The sequence below is a fragment of the Triticum aestivum genome, chromosome 2D (assembly GCF_018294505.1).
Source record: "Triticum aestivum cultivar Chinese Spring chromosome 2D, IWGSC CS RefSeq v2.1, whole genome shotgun sequence".
NCBI lineage: Eukaryota > Viridiplantae > Streptophyta > Magnoliopsida > Poales > Poaceae > Triticum > Triticum aestivum.
The window spans coordinates 196,388,249-196,402,130 of NC_057799.1; the positions used below are offsets into that span (position 1 = coordinate 196,388,249).

The 13,882-nt window shown below is 44.4% G+C and overlaps 2 protein-coding genes and 1 non-coding gene across 3 annotated transcripts; 1 reads left to right on the forward strand and 2 right to left on the reverse strand.

Moving 5' to 3' along the window:
* The first annotated feature begins 1,546 nt into the window (after positions 1–1,546).
* Positions 1,547–3,912, forward strand: LOC123052532 (glucose-6-phosphate/phosphate translocator 2, chloroplastic). Its single transcript, XM_044475745.1, has 5 exons — positions 1,547–2,143; positions 2,270–2,495; positions 2,827–3,049; positions 3,312–3,525; positions 3,630–3,912. The coding sequence occupies exons 1-5, from the start codon at positions 1,664–1,666 to the stop codon at positions 3,639–3,641; spliced, it is 1,155 nt and encodes a 384-aa protein (XP_044331680.1). The 5' UTR covers positions 1,547–1,663; the 3' UTR covers positions 3,642–3,912.
* A 1,102-nt stretch (positions 3,913–5,014) lies between these two features.
* On the reverse strand, positions 5,015–6,950 carry LOC123052533 (60S ribosomal protein L36a). The gene is made up of 4 exons (XM_044475746.1): positions 6,745–6,950; positions 5,626–5,805; positions 5,363–5,437; positions 5,015–5,275 (listed from the first exon to the last, which is right to left on the reverse strand). Exons 1-4 carry the CDS (start codon positions 6,745–6,747, stop codon positions 5,216–5,218), a joined length of 318 nt encoding a protein of 105 aa, XP_044331681.1. The 5' UTR covers positions 6,748–6,950; the 3' UTR covers positions 5,015–5,215.
* LOC123056295 (small nucleolar RNA R66) lies at positions 5,963–6,034 on the reverse strand. Its single transcript, XR_006426719.1, has one exon. It is a non-coding gene; the product is annotated as a small nucleolar RNA R66 (small nucleolar RNA).
* Positions 6,951–13,882: the final 6,932 nt, after the last annotated feature.

The window sequence follows — 13,882 nt, forward strand, 5'->3', positions numbered from 1 at the left end:
CTAAGTAGGCGAAAATGAGAACTCAGGCGAAAAAAATGTGCATTCTTTCAATTTCAGTGCCATCTTTTTGCGAGAGAAAATTTGTTTCTCAAAACAAGAAAAATCTTGCAAATCATGATGAACCGTTGCATACTTCATTGACCGGCTAGCGTCCAAGAGTTGTACTATTCTACTATGTGGAAGTACCGAGTAATTCATGTGCGATAATACTATCTCTGTTTCCATTTAACCGTCAAAATGTCTTATATTTAGAAACAAATGGAGTACTTCATAGTGGTAGTCCATACTAACATTTCCAAGCGAGTAATTTTCCAAGGTATCAAAGAATCATGAAATTGACACGTCGATTTAATTCTAAAATTTGACACATGAATAGGCGTGCCGACAATTATGAACATGATGTGTAATTGTATAATGAAATTCAATTTCGCTTCATAATAAGACGGGACTAATTCTGTTTTTGACCTTTGGAGAGGGGGGGGGGGGCAACAACCGATGCTAGGTTGCGAATAAGAAAAAGAAATCCTCCCAAAGAGGGACTTGCGTATGAATATCTAGTCCGTTTATCGGTGAGACAATAGATAACTAAGCCGATGATTACTAGGTCACCTGAGAGGATGACCAACCACACCAGGACTAAGCTCGGCGGCTACAACGTCTCATTTTCTAAGAAGGAGGGACTCTTTCGATTTTGAAAGCTTGGTATAACAATGGCATTTGCAGTGCCTTTTACTGTTGGTTCACTGCATTTTTCTAGGCTCCAACATGCGGCTTACAATCGAAGGAAAGAGGCAGCTTAGTATATTTTTTATGTGATTTTATTTTCTATTGTTTGTTTTGTGTCATGTCTTTTTCAGTGTGCTGGCTATTATTTCCCTTGATAATTATTAGATATAAAAAGTCATTCCGTGTCTTTTTAAAAGAAATATAATCATCTCTCTTTATTTATATATATATAAATAATCCTATCTATTTTCAAGTGATATATAAATTATACTGATGCATAAATGAACAAAACCACAAATTAACTTATCTAAAGGGCTATATTTTTCTTCTTTGAGGCGGCGATTTGCTACGTAGATCACGGTCGTCAGTATGTCCTGATTTAAATCAATGACTTTTCATCTGCTACGTCTATAAGCTCATAGGTTTTAACAAGGATGCTCCAGTAAACTGGATGCCCAGAGTTGATAACAAGGTTTGCTTACAGTGTGCCGCCTACCGACCCAGAATGAAAACCACACAAATTTCTTCAAATGACTTGTCTGTAATTTCATATTCTTGTAAGGAACTTCTCGTAGGGACGTGCCTTTGGGCCTTCTTGTTGATAAATAAATAAATAAAAGAGGGTCAAAAACAAGAATATTCACAAGATATTCTAGTAGTACCATAGTGCAGGAAAATAGGGCATAAATTAAATTAACGAATAAACATTTTTTTGCATCGAAAAAAGATACTCCTAAAACCAGTGGCGAAAAGATCATGAACTGGCCAAACCGCCTCCCTTCTCCTTCGCGCATCCCCCATAAATACCTTCTTCCACCCCATCTCCCCCTCCACCATCACAAACCGGCGGCACAGACCCGCACCAGGCGCATTCGCATACCACCGCAACACACAGACAAACCCCAAGAAATCACCAGCCGCGCCTCCCGCCGCCAAAATGCTGGCCGCCGCCGCCTCCGTGAAGTTCTCCCCGGCGTCCGCCGGTACCAGTAGCACCACCAAGTTGGCCTTCAAGCCTGTCCACCTCCCTTTCCTCCCCAACGCCGTCCCGCGTCCCCTCTCCCTCTCGGCGCGTCCTCTGTACCGCCAGGAGCCGTTCCTGGCGGCGGCCCGCAACGACCGTGCCGCGTCAACGGCGCCCCCTGCAGCCACCGCGGATGGCGCGCGGCCGGTGGAGACGGCGGCCGCGCCGGAGGCCGCGAAGAGCGCCAAGATCGGGGTCTACTTCGCCACGTGGTGGGCGCTGAACGTGATCTTCAACATATACAACAAGAAGGTGCTGAATGCGTTCCCGTACCCGTGGCTCACGTCGACCCTGTCCCTGGCCGCCGGCTCCGCCATCATGCTCGTGTCCTGGGCCACCAGGATCGCCGAGGCGCCCCAGACGGACCTCGATTTCTGGAAGGCTCTCTCTCCGGTGAGCGTCCTGCGCACGCGTGGCTTCTTGGCGCGCTCTGTTCTTGCCAATCTCACCGGCACGTACGTCTTCTCGATGTGCTGATGCTTGTGTGTTGGGAATTTTTTGATTTTTGCGTCCGAGCAGGTGGCGATTGCGCACACGATCGGGCACGTGGCGGCGACGGTGAGCATGGCGAAGGTGGCCGTGTCCTTCACGCACATCATCAAGAGCGCGGAGCCGGCGTTCAGCGTGCTCGTCTCGAGATTCTTCCTCGGCGAGCACTTCCCGTTGCCGGTCTACTTCTCCCTCCTCCCGATCATAGGTGGATGCGCTCTCGCGGCCGTCACCGAGCTCAATTTCAACATGATTGGTGAGGACTCCCATTTTGTTGAACCTTGAAATTACCTCCAGCAGGTACCACCACATAAGAAATATCGTCACTTTTGCTAGTACACAACAGATATTTTTCAGTAGTACTCCATTTACGAAGAACCTTAACTGTCCACAAGTCCTGAGGTCTATAATTTAGCACGTATATTGTACCAAAAGCTTTGTCTTTGATGTCAAAATTGGACAACGTTGTACTTTTGGGTACGACTTTGGTATCGGTCCTTGAAAGTAGGCGGTTTAATTGAACATTATATAGATTTCGTTTGACACTGTTGATTCTGATGATACCACGTGTGCTCAATTCACTGTAGGATTCCTGGGGGCGATGATCTCCAACCTGGCTTTTGTGTTCCGGAACATATTCTCCAAGAAAGGGATGAAGGGCAAGTCGGTGAGCGGGATGAACTACTATGCCTGCCTCTCCATGCTGTCCCTGGTGATCCTCCTCCCTTTCGCCTTCGCCATGGAGGGCCCCAAGGTGTGGGCTGCAGGCTGGCAGAATGCAGTCGCCGAGATCGGTCCCAACTTCGTCTGGTAAGCTCCATCACAGCACGTGACTGCTTGCCAGTTCGCTGTCATAAGTTCATAGCCACCATGTCAGTTGTGTTGATGCTTAGCAATTCTAAATGCTTAATGAACTTTGGAGACGAACTATAGCATAGCAGTGTAGCATTCATGCTTCAGAATGAATTGGCACAAGTTCATTCACACAAGACTAAGATTTTGATAGTTTGGGTGATGATTCAGCTGGTTAACGTGTGTAAATAAATGGATTCCTCTGTGTGTTGGTATGTAGGTGGGTGGCGGCGCAGAGCGTGTTCTACCACCTGTACAACCAGGTGTCGTACATGTCGCTGGACGAGATCTCGCCGCTGACATTCAGCGTGGGCAACACCATGAAGCGCATCTCGGTCATCGTCGCGTCCATCATCATCTTCCGCACGCCGGTGCAGCCCGTCAACGCGCTCGGGGCGGCCATCGCCATCCTCGGAACCTTCATCTACTCCCAGGTGATCCATCTCACACGTCTCACTTACCTCACCGCGTACGTAAGGAAGAAGGAAGCAAGCAATTCAGAATTTGACACTAAAACTTTGTTGGCCTCGTGTTGCAGGCAAAGCAGTAAGGGAAAACCATCGAAACGATGTCTCTTCCGACGAGAGTCGGCCCGGCGGCGTTCGGACACTATATGTTGTTGAGCATATCTAATTAAGGACCCCCCTTGTAATATTATATACTCGTATTAGGAACCTTCTTCTTCCTTTTTCCTTTTTTTTCTAGGTTTAGCTGCGGATGTCTCTGAATTCTTCGTTTGTTGTTCCGTGACCATGGTGCTGATGATGTAGAGAGGTGAATGAATCCATCCAAATAAAGTTGCCAGGAATTTTTGCCCCCGATCTCCAGCCTACTTATAACGTGGTCCAAAACAAGTCGCGTGGTTGAGAATGCATCGGCCCAGATTGTTTCCTTGCTGGCGATGGATACAGGGGCATGGCGGCGTCGTGCAATTTGCGAAGCCGAGATCTCTGCGATGAGTGCGACGTTGGAGCGTAGCTCCTTCCCCTTTGCTTGTTGCCTTGCCCTCCTCTCTTGTTTGGGAGCTTGTGCTGGGTCCCCGGCTCGTTTTGCCGAATACCCGGCGTTTGGGCGCGGCATATGCCCCCCGTCGCATATATTCTTTGGTTCAACGTCACCTTTTCCGGTGCTCAAAGGGGCGATGGGTTTGGTCTTCGATCCCGACGTTTCTTTCGGTGCTTTTTGGGAGCAGGAAACCTCCTCAGGCTGGTCATAGTGGGAGTAACTTAGACTAGTGTCATGCATATGACACTAGTCTAAGTTACTACCTTCATAATGCAAAGTAATATAATAGTAGTATTATAGATGGCTTCATTTATTAGCCCGTAGACTCATCTTGTCTTGAAAAGCGCTATGTTACAGTAACATATTATGTTACCATCTCTCATTAATTACTTGCACATAAGCAGAATTTTCTCGAAGTACGCTATGTTACTAGCTAAGTTCCACTATGACTAGCCTCTTATCGATGGAACACCTTTCTAGGCGTAATCTACAATGCGAAGAGTAGGAAACCTCATATCGATGAAATAGCTTTCTAGGGGAGTCCATCACTACAAGAAATCAGTTGGATTCATCCCATGACAGCACGGTTGGCGATATTTCGAAAGAGGAATAGGGGTTTAAAGCAGGAACTTGTATTAAGATGGGAATTATGTGCGAGGATATGTAGAACCTATTCCGTTTTGATTCGTGGGAATGACTAAATAAGAAACGGAGGAAAGTTATGATAGAATTTCAAGATGGGACTCACTAATTCCTTCTTGATTTCAAATCCCCATTCCCTAGCTCTAATTACCCACAACTAGACACGTTGGGCAGGAAGAACCCTTCGCAATTTCCCCAGCAGTCACTGATAACAGCTTTCATATGCCAAAAAGAATATGCAAAGCTCAAATTACCATGTCAATCAACTCCATGCTGTTAAAATAAAGACATTATACGGAATGAAAGAGGATTCAAGCTACAAAACTTCACTTAGCCAAAAGTCGCCTCTTGCTTAAATGCGAGACACAGGAGTTTGGATACATGACAAGGTCTGATTAATTTAACTCCTAACAACAAACTCTTAACACAAGTAGTAATACTTCTTGACCACCACCACTCCAGATAGGTGAAAGCAGTCTAGAAAAGAGATGTCCCCTTGCCCTTCTTGTCTCCACCGATCTCAAAATGCTTGCACCTCTGCATAGATAGAGGAATAATAAAGAATGAGCAAGCACAACAAAATAAAAAGAAAAATGATCATTTTTCAAGATAAAAGGAACAAACCTTGATGGCACGCTGGGAGTAGTGCTTGCAGCTCTGGCATTGCAGCTTCAGCACAATCTTCTTTGTGGTTTTTGCCTGAAAAACGTCACAACATTAGCATTGCATAGCTGCTTCTAATCTTTATTTATCAGACAAATACACTACACAGGCACACCATAAGTACTATGGCGGTGAATTGGTAGACAAATCAGATAAACTAAAATGAACTATATATATCATGTTGGCAGGTCGGTAGACAATCACAAGCAACGATGCTGCCATACCTTCTTGTGGAAAACAGGCTTGGTCTGACCACCATATCCCGACTGCTTCCTGTCATAACGACGCTTTCCCTGGGCAGACAGACTGTCCTTACCCTTCTTGTACTGAGTGACCTTATGAAGTGTGTGCTTCTTGCACTCCTTGTTTTTGCAGTAGGTCTTCTTGGTCTTCGGAACATTCACCTAAATAGCATTTGCAACAAAACTAGTGTTCAAATAGGGTTTGCATGAAACTGGATACATGTTCGGATGGCATTGCAATAATAAAAAAGGGCTATAGAAACAAGTGCAGGAATGTTCAAAAAATACTAAGAAAACCTATAGTACAAACTTCAATTAGGTCCTCAGAAACATGCTTATGGTTGTCATCATAACGATAATCAAGTCTGAAAGATTTCATGCCATAGTAGGACCCCAAAATTCAATATCAAATATTAAACAATAAGATTTGAAATTGCAGCATAAGCTACGTACATAAGAAGATGATATATCACTTGGCAAGAGAGAAGCACCCCAAGTTAAGGTGAAACATTAGATGGAATTAATGACAAATGGTTATCCGCCAAGGGAATGCATGCCCAGTTTTACTGATCAGGTTTTAGTAGTATCATGAAATGTGAAGTTGCCTGAGGCACAGCCTTGACAAGGTCACTTCACAAGATTACACATTTAAAGATGCATGAATACAAGCTATAGTGACCAAATTAGATTTGATCCTGACACGAAGATCTATTGATTCCTTCTCAAACAAAGAGCGCGCCCGCCTGACATAACCAGTACAACAATTTACATATCTGAGGAACATCTACTACTTGGTAATTAGGAACGTGAAGCGGTACAAGATCCCATGCAAATATACAGTAATCAAGAACTAGTGTACATGGTTCAGAGATCTATAACTCGGAAACTTGATCAAAGAAACCCTAAAACTGAAGAACTAATCGTTTAGTCCGCGTGGATACACCAAAGCTAGAGGTTCTTACGCTAGCATCAAACCTACAGCACGAAATCTAGCAGCTATCGATCCCACGTAACAAGCAAAGCAGGGAAAACAGCATGGATTGGCACGGATATGACAAGAGATTAAGCTTTCGGGGTGATGGAGAGGAAGGAAACGCGTACCATTTTGACGGCCGGGGAGATGGGACTCCGGCGTGCTTCCCTTTCTGGTGGAGGAGTTGCGGCAAGTGGCGGCGGGCAGGGAGAGGGGTGTGGTTTTGTGGCCCTGTGCTCGCGAGCTAGGGTTTGCGAGTCACGAGACCGTCGCTTCCTTCATGGGCCTGAATGCCACTTTTATGATCAACCAACCGCGCGCTTCTGTTGGTCAGTTCCCTTCTTGGCCCACCACCAGCCCAGAATGCGAGATGGGCTGGGCTTGCTGGTAGTATGACGAATGGGTTGAACTGTGTGAGCGATCTGGCTCACATGAACTAGGAAATACCCCTAAAAAAACATGAATTAGGAAATTGATGGAATCGACTGGAATTTGAATTATTCGGCAGCTATTCCTCCCTCCCTCCCTCTCAGCTATCCGCGTTACAACCGATTGGTCGCAGCCGTCCAAATCCTAGCCAAATGATCGCAAAACTATACAACGGCTATAAGTACTAAGTAGAATCAGGTACCCTCGCTTAACGGGCCTAGTTTGGGCTTACAAGCCACTGGGATGCTTCTTGGGCCTTGACGATTTGGGTTGTAGTTCTGTAACTATATAGACGTTTGGCTCTTGTCGACAACCCTCGGTTCTTGTACAAACGCCCTCTTCAGTAGTGGATGTACTTCCCTGCAGGATGCTGACCCCGCCTCCCGAAACGACTTGTCCCCAAGCCGAAGCCCGACGATTTTTTTTTGCTTACGTGGCTGTAATTCTTCCCATGTAGCATCTACTAGAGAGGAGTCACTCCACTGGATCAAACGTTGTGCCACAGTGCTTCGACCAGATTTCCTAACTCGATGCTAAAGGATCTTCGAAGGAACCTGCAGATGAGCAGAGGAAGAGTGAAGTGTTTGTCACACCTTACATTTCATACTAAATCACATGTTTCAACAAAGAAACATGGAAAACCGGGTGAATTTTATTGCCTCGAGGTAACTCCAAGCGATAAGCTACTTCCCCAATCTGGTCAATTATCTTGTATGGGCCATAGTACTTGAAAACTAGTTATGATGTGCTCGATAAACCACAGAAGATTGGACATAGGGATGTAGCTTCAGGAACACCATATCACCAATTTCAAACATTCTCTAAGAGCATCTCCAACAGCCGCCCAACGCGCGGCGCGCTAAAAATTAGTTTGCAGCACGCCGGTCGCCTGCTTTGGCGCGGCGAGGAGCGCTGGCTCCAGCGGCCACGGTAAATTTAGCTCACACGCGTAGCTCCACCAGGCGCGCTAAAATGCAGCGCGCGCTCTAGCACAAACAACATATGCGCTCCTAACACAAGCAAGAAGATCAAACACAAACAAAATAAATCAATAATAAATAGTTCAATTTCGTTATTACAACTCAAACAAATAGTTTATCTTTCAATTCAACAAATAATTCAACAATACGACATCAAATGCACAAATCATGATGCTCTTTGTTGGTCATTCCAAGCCCGCCACTCCTCGGTGAGATCCTTCTGAAGATCATCATGCGCTCTGGGACGTCGAATGGCATGATAGGAGGCAACAGAACGGGCCACCCTTTCATCCCTCCGCCGCACTCGCACGGGATGTCCCAAGAACTCATAGTGAGAGTAGTCTACATCTTGGCCACGCTCATTCTTGATGATCATGTTGTGCATGATCACACAAGCGTGCATGCTGTACCAAAGCATCTTTTGATCCCAAAATCTAGTCGGTCCTCTTACAATAGCAAATTGGGCTTGCAAAATCCCAAAAGCTCTCTCCACATCTTTTCTAGCGGTCGCCTGGCATTGTGAAAATCAAGATTTTTCTTACCTTCCGATTTTTTCAACGGCTTCACAAATGTTTGCCACTTTGGGTAGATGCCATCCGCAAGATAGTAGCCATAGTTGTATGTACGCCATTTGCTACAAACTGCATCGGTGGCAGTTCATCATTTGCAATCTTATTCATTAGTGGTGACCGGTTGACAACGTTGATGTCATTCAAAGATCCAGGCATTCCAAAAAAAAGCATGCCAAATCCAAGTCTCTTGATTGGCCACCGCTTAAAGGATTATAGCGGAACCCTTTTTTTGGCCGTGGAATTGCCCATGCCATGCCTTAGGACAATTCTTCCAACTTCAATGCATGAAATCTATTGAGCCAAGCATACCTGGGAAGCAGCGAGCTTTGTTCATCTCCAATAGCCTTGCGGCGTCTTCAGCATTGGGAGATCTCAAACACTCCTGGCCAAACACTTGCACAATTGCGACTGCGAAGCGCTTGACACACATGATGGCTTGGCTCTCACCCATGGCCAAGTGATCATCAACTAGATCACTGGGGATACTGTATGACAACATACGCAAAGCGGCTATCACCTTCTGAAAGGTGCTATGCCCGAGCTCTCCGGAGGCATTCGTCCTTTGCTGAAAAAACCAGTCATGGCTCGCTAGTTTCTCTGCAATGCGCCTGAACAACTCGGTGCTCATCCTAAATGGGCGACGACGACTCGGGGTATGTGGGATTCTCCGCAAAATAATGCCTGATCAATCTGTTGTGGGCATCGATCCTATCCCTCCAATTTTTTTGCCGACCCATAACCGAACCACCGTGCTTCGGTTTTTTATTGATGTGCATAGCTAGGATCATTGCAAGATCCTCCTCCTCTTCCACATCAAATTCTTCTTCAGAAGAATCATACGATGAACTCATCTACAATGTTCAGTTTAAAGTAGGCTATAAAAACTACAAACAACATGCACCAAATTCATGTAAAAAATGTGAAGTTGAAGCAATACATACCTTGCGGGCGTTTTGTCGAACACCTTGCGAGCGCCGAGCGGTAGTGGGCGGTCGGGCGCTGTTCGTCGGAGGACTGCCGCGCGCAACGGGCGGCGATGACTAGAGGGAGACGGGGGAAGCCGCGGCGGTGCGGGGATAGGGCGGGGAAGCGTCGGAACGGTCGCCAGAAGAAATGGATGGCGCGGGCGACGGTGGCGGCGCCAGCGGCTAGATGGGGTGGGTGGAGTTGCGAGCGAGCGCTCGAGAGTCCAGCGCGCGGGAGCGGGCGCAGCAAATAAGCGGCGCGCGATGGCGTTTTGGCCGGCGCGCTGAACTAGATATGTCGCGCGCACGGTTTTTGTGCCTTCGCTGGAGCGCCCGGAGCGGTAGGGCGCGCGCAAAAAGCACTAATTTTTCAACGTGACGCTTATATAGCGCGGCTGTTGGAGATGCTCTAAGTTCTATGTTTGTCTACAAGGTGTTTCACCCTCTGTTGAGTTCTAAGCAAATGTTGCCTCACATAATCAACCACTACTTGTCTATCTTGAAGCCACTGTTAAGTATCTACTTAGGCTACATCATCAGTAGCAGATATGCCAAAATACACGGGGGAATGGTTATACAAAGCTTCAAAAGGAGATTTACCAAATATAGAGTGCTAATTAGTGTTGTAGCAGAACTCACACATAGAAAGCCACTTGCTCCATTTGGTGGGATGAGCACTAATAAAACACCTCAAATAACACATCACTTGTTGGTTGAACCTCTTTGTTTGACCATGTGTAGCTGGGTGATATGCAAAACTCATGTTAAGGTGAGCACCTGTGCTTTTAACTAGAGTTTCCTAGAAGGTACTGGTGAAAATAGGGTCTGTGTCTGACACAATCGAATCGAGCATACCATGTAACTTGTAAACATTATCTAAGAAAACTTCGGCAATCTTTTGAGCGGTGTAAGGATGCTTTAGAGCCATGAAATGACCATATTTTGCAAACTTGTCAATAACGAACAGAGTAAAATCCACTATGACAGTATCCTAGGCTATGTTGCGCATAGGACGAGGAGATAATAGTCATGGATAGTTAACTCTTTCAGGTTTAGCAATACTGAAAAATCACACAGGGTTGTAATTTATTATTGATAAAGCTTTTCATACCAGACCATCTAAACAAGGAATGAATTATGTTACAGGTAACAGGGAATCCAGAATAACCTCCAACAGAACTATCATGAAAGGCAAAATAATTGTGGTGAAGTTCAGGATTGTTGCCAATCAAAATACAATTTTTATATTTAATCAGGCCATTGAGCAGTTGATAGTTAGGCTTAGCATCAAGCTGATCAGATAATTACTGCAATACTATCCACGATCTCTTCTATCCACACAGGCTGAGCTCTAGAAATATGAAATGCTTGAGGAACTTTGGGTCTCCCTGACAATGCATCAACTACTGAATTTTCAGTACCTTTTTTAAGACAATCTGATAGTTGAGCCTCATAAGTTTGGTAAGTGCCATGTGTTTCCAAGTAGTGCGGAGCTTTTGGTTCTGCAAGTGCACTAAACTTTTTTGATCAGTTTTAATAGTGAATTGTTGAATTCTCAGAAAAGCTCTCCATTGTTCCATAGCTAACATAATTGCCATATACTCCTTGTTATGTACTGATAGAGCTCTATTTTTATGACCCAATGACTTATTGACATAAGTTAGAGTGGTGCCATCTTGCATTAACACAACTCCAATACCTATATCACAAGCATATGCTTATATCAAAAGGCTTGTCAAAGCTTGGTAAAGCCAGGATCGAGGCTGCAATCAATGCCCCTTTCAGAGTTTGGAATGCATCTTCAGTGATGGTGGTCCAGACAAAAGGAACTCCCTTCTTCAGTAATTCACTCAAAGGTTTGCTAATGAGGTCGTAGTGTTCTATAAACTTTCTCCAACAACCAGTGAGCCATGAGAATCCTCTCACTTCCTTACACATTTTGTAGAGTAGGCCAACTCTTCACTGTTTGAATTTTACTTGGGACTGTAACCACTCCTTGAGCACTAACAACATGAAACAAACAAGCTATTTGCATCTATGCAAAAGCACACTGATATAGTTTTACCTTCCAATGCTCTGCTCGCATAATAGACAACACTTCCTTAACATGTACAAGATGTTAAACAAAAGTTTTATTGTATATGAAAATATCATCAAAGAAAATCATAGCTGGCTTCCTAAGCACTAGAGGCAAGGTATTTTTCATCACCCCTTGGAAGGTTCCAGGAGTTCTAGTGAGGGCAAAGTCCATAACAGTAAACTCATAGTGTCCATTATGTGTTTGGAAAGCAGTCTTAAATTCTTCTCCTGGGGGCAGCCTGATTAGTGGTAACTAGCCTTGAGATTCAGTTTGGAGAACCAAGCAGCACCTGACAGTTCAACCAATAACTTGTCTATAATGGGCAATGAACACTTCCTCTTAACGGTTATAGCCTTTAAGAGCACGTAATCCACAACCATCATCCATTCTCCTCCCTTCTTTTTAACTATACGAACAAGAGAATAAAAAGGGGTGGTATTGAGCCTGATCATTCCAAATTTGAGCAAGTAATGATTTTTTCCAATTCATCTTTTAAATGAGGAACTATCATGCAGGGTATCATGGAAATAGGTCTAGCACTAGGAATTAAAGGAATGGTATGGTCATAATTTCTTCTTGGTGGCAATCCTTCTGGGCTAGCAAATGCAGTGGCATCGTTATCTAGAATTCGTTGCATCTTTAGAGAAAATAGGTGTATGATCTTCAACTTGTAGTGTAGATATTGAAACACAAGTGAGGGCAGAATCTTCTAGCAGCAATCCTTGCAATATAACCAACTCACCCTTCCAGTAAAATGGGATCCACTTATGCGCTCAGTCTACATGCATAGAGAGACAGTCCAAACCAAGTATGTCATCACAAGTACTAAGTCGTAGTAATCTAAAACCAGAAGGAAAAGTATGTCCATTGCACTTCCAAGAGCAAGCAGGTAATTTGCGCTGACACTTAATTGTAGTTCCTCCTACAACAATGACTGAAACAAGCACTGTGACTGTAACTCCAATTAGTAATTGGATGTTCAGAAACTTGTTAACTGGTAGCTGCTCGATCGGTTTTGGAGTAGCGATTAATTAGTGAAACGACCTGTTAACTGGATTAATTGGTCGACTATTAATCGGTAGATTGAATAGGAACGTGCCAACATATATCTAGTCTTTTTTATGTATTATACCATACTCTCATGCTCTCAGCTATGTAATATACCAAAACATGCTGATGTACACATATAAAAAGCATAGAGAGGAGGTAAAATTATTAATCCTAGCTACTAAGGTGCGAGATGGGGCTGGAAGGGATTACGGGCCAAAAAATTGGGCTTTGTTTGCCCACTTGTTAATGGGACAACAGGGATTAATCGGCCTGACACCGATTAATCGGTCTAACGGGATGATTAATCGCCCTAACAAGTTAACACGGAGAATAGGTGCTATTCGATTCGGCCATGATATGAGTAGTGATTAACTGGCTCGTAACAGATCGGGTGAATTCTTGCACAATGGTGAGTAGTACCCAAATCCACCAGAAATATGATGACCTACAAGGGCACAGGGCTATTGCACTTCGCGGTAAGTAGAGTATGTCGATCCCAAAGGGAGCGGTTGCACATGTAACTACCAACCCCGTATCTACGTCGTCACTTACACGACTACTTTCATACCCAACGTGTTAACTGGAAATAGTCTATTCGTCGATTGCTAACAGAACGATAATAACAATAGTTTTGTTTAAACAACTAAGCGAAGGTAGAAACATAAATAAAACAACGAATAAAATAAGGGGGCGACGCTTGAGTAAAAGGGCATTCTTGAGGTGTTCGGAATCATTACTACACACACATTCTACGGATACTTAAGCCACTTTTCATGTAGTTATTTGTGGACGGAGCCTGGTACATTATACGGCACTACGCGTAGTCAACCTTATCACGCACGCCACCATCGTTCCTTCCCAAGCGGGTTACGACAATGATGATTAATGGTTTGCCCGTGGACGCGGCCAATGGGCGGTCTCCATTATTCCCCTATCGAATTAGTAGAGATTGAATAGGTAGAGATTACTTCTATCACATGTATCTTCCACTTCCCCAGAAATTGCACTATCACTTGCTTTTTGCGCTCTCTAATTCATCCAATAGTAATATCCTTGTGTCCAAAATTGGCAAATGTTGGATTGTAACATCCCAAAATTCTAAATTTTGGAATGTTATATTAAATAAATAGTTTTGATTGATTGTATGATTGATTGACTGAAAGTGAGTGAAATTTGAAACTTTTGAAAGT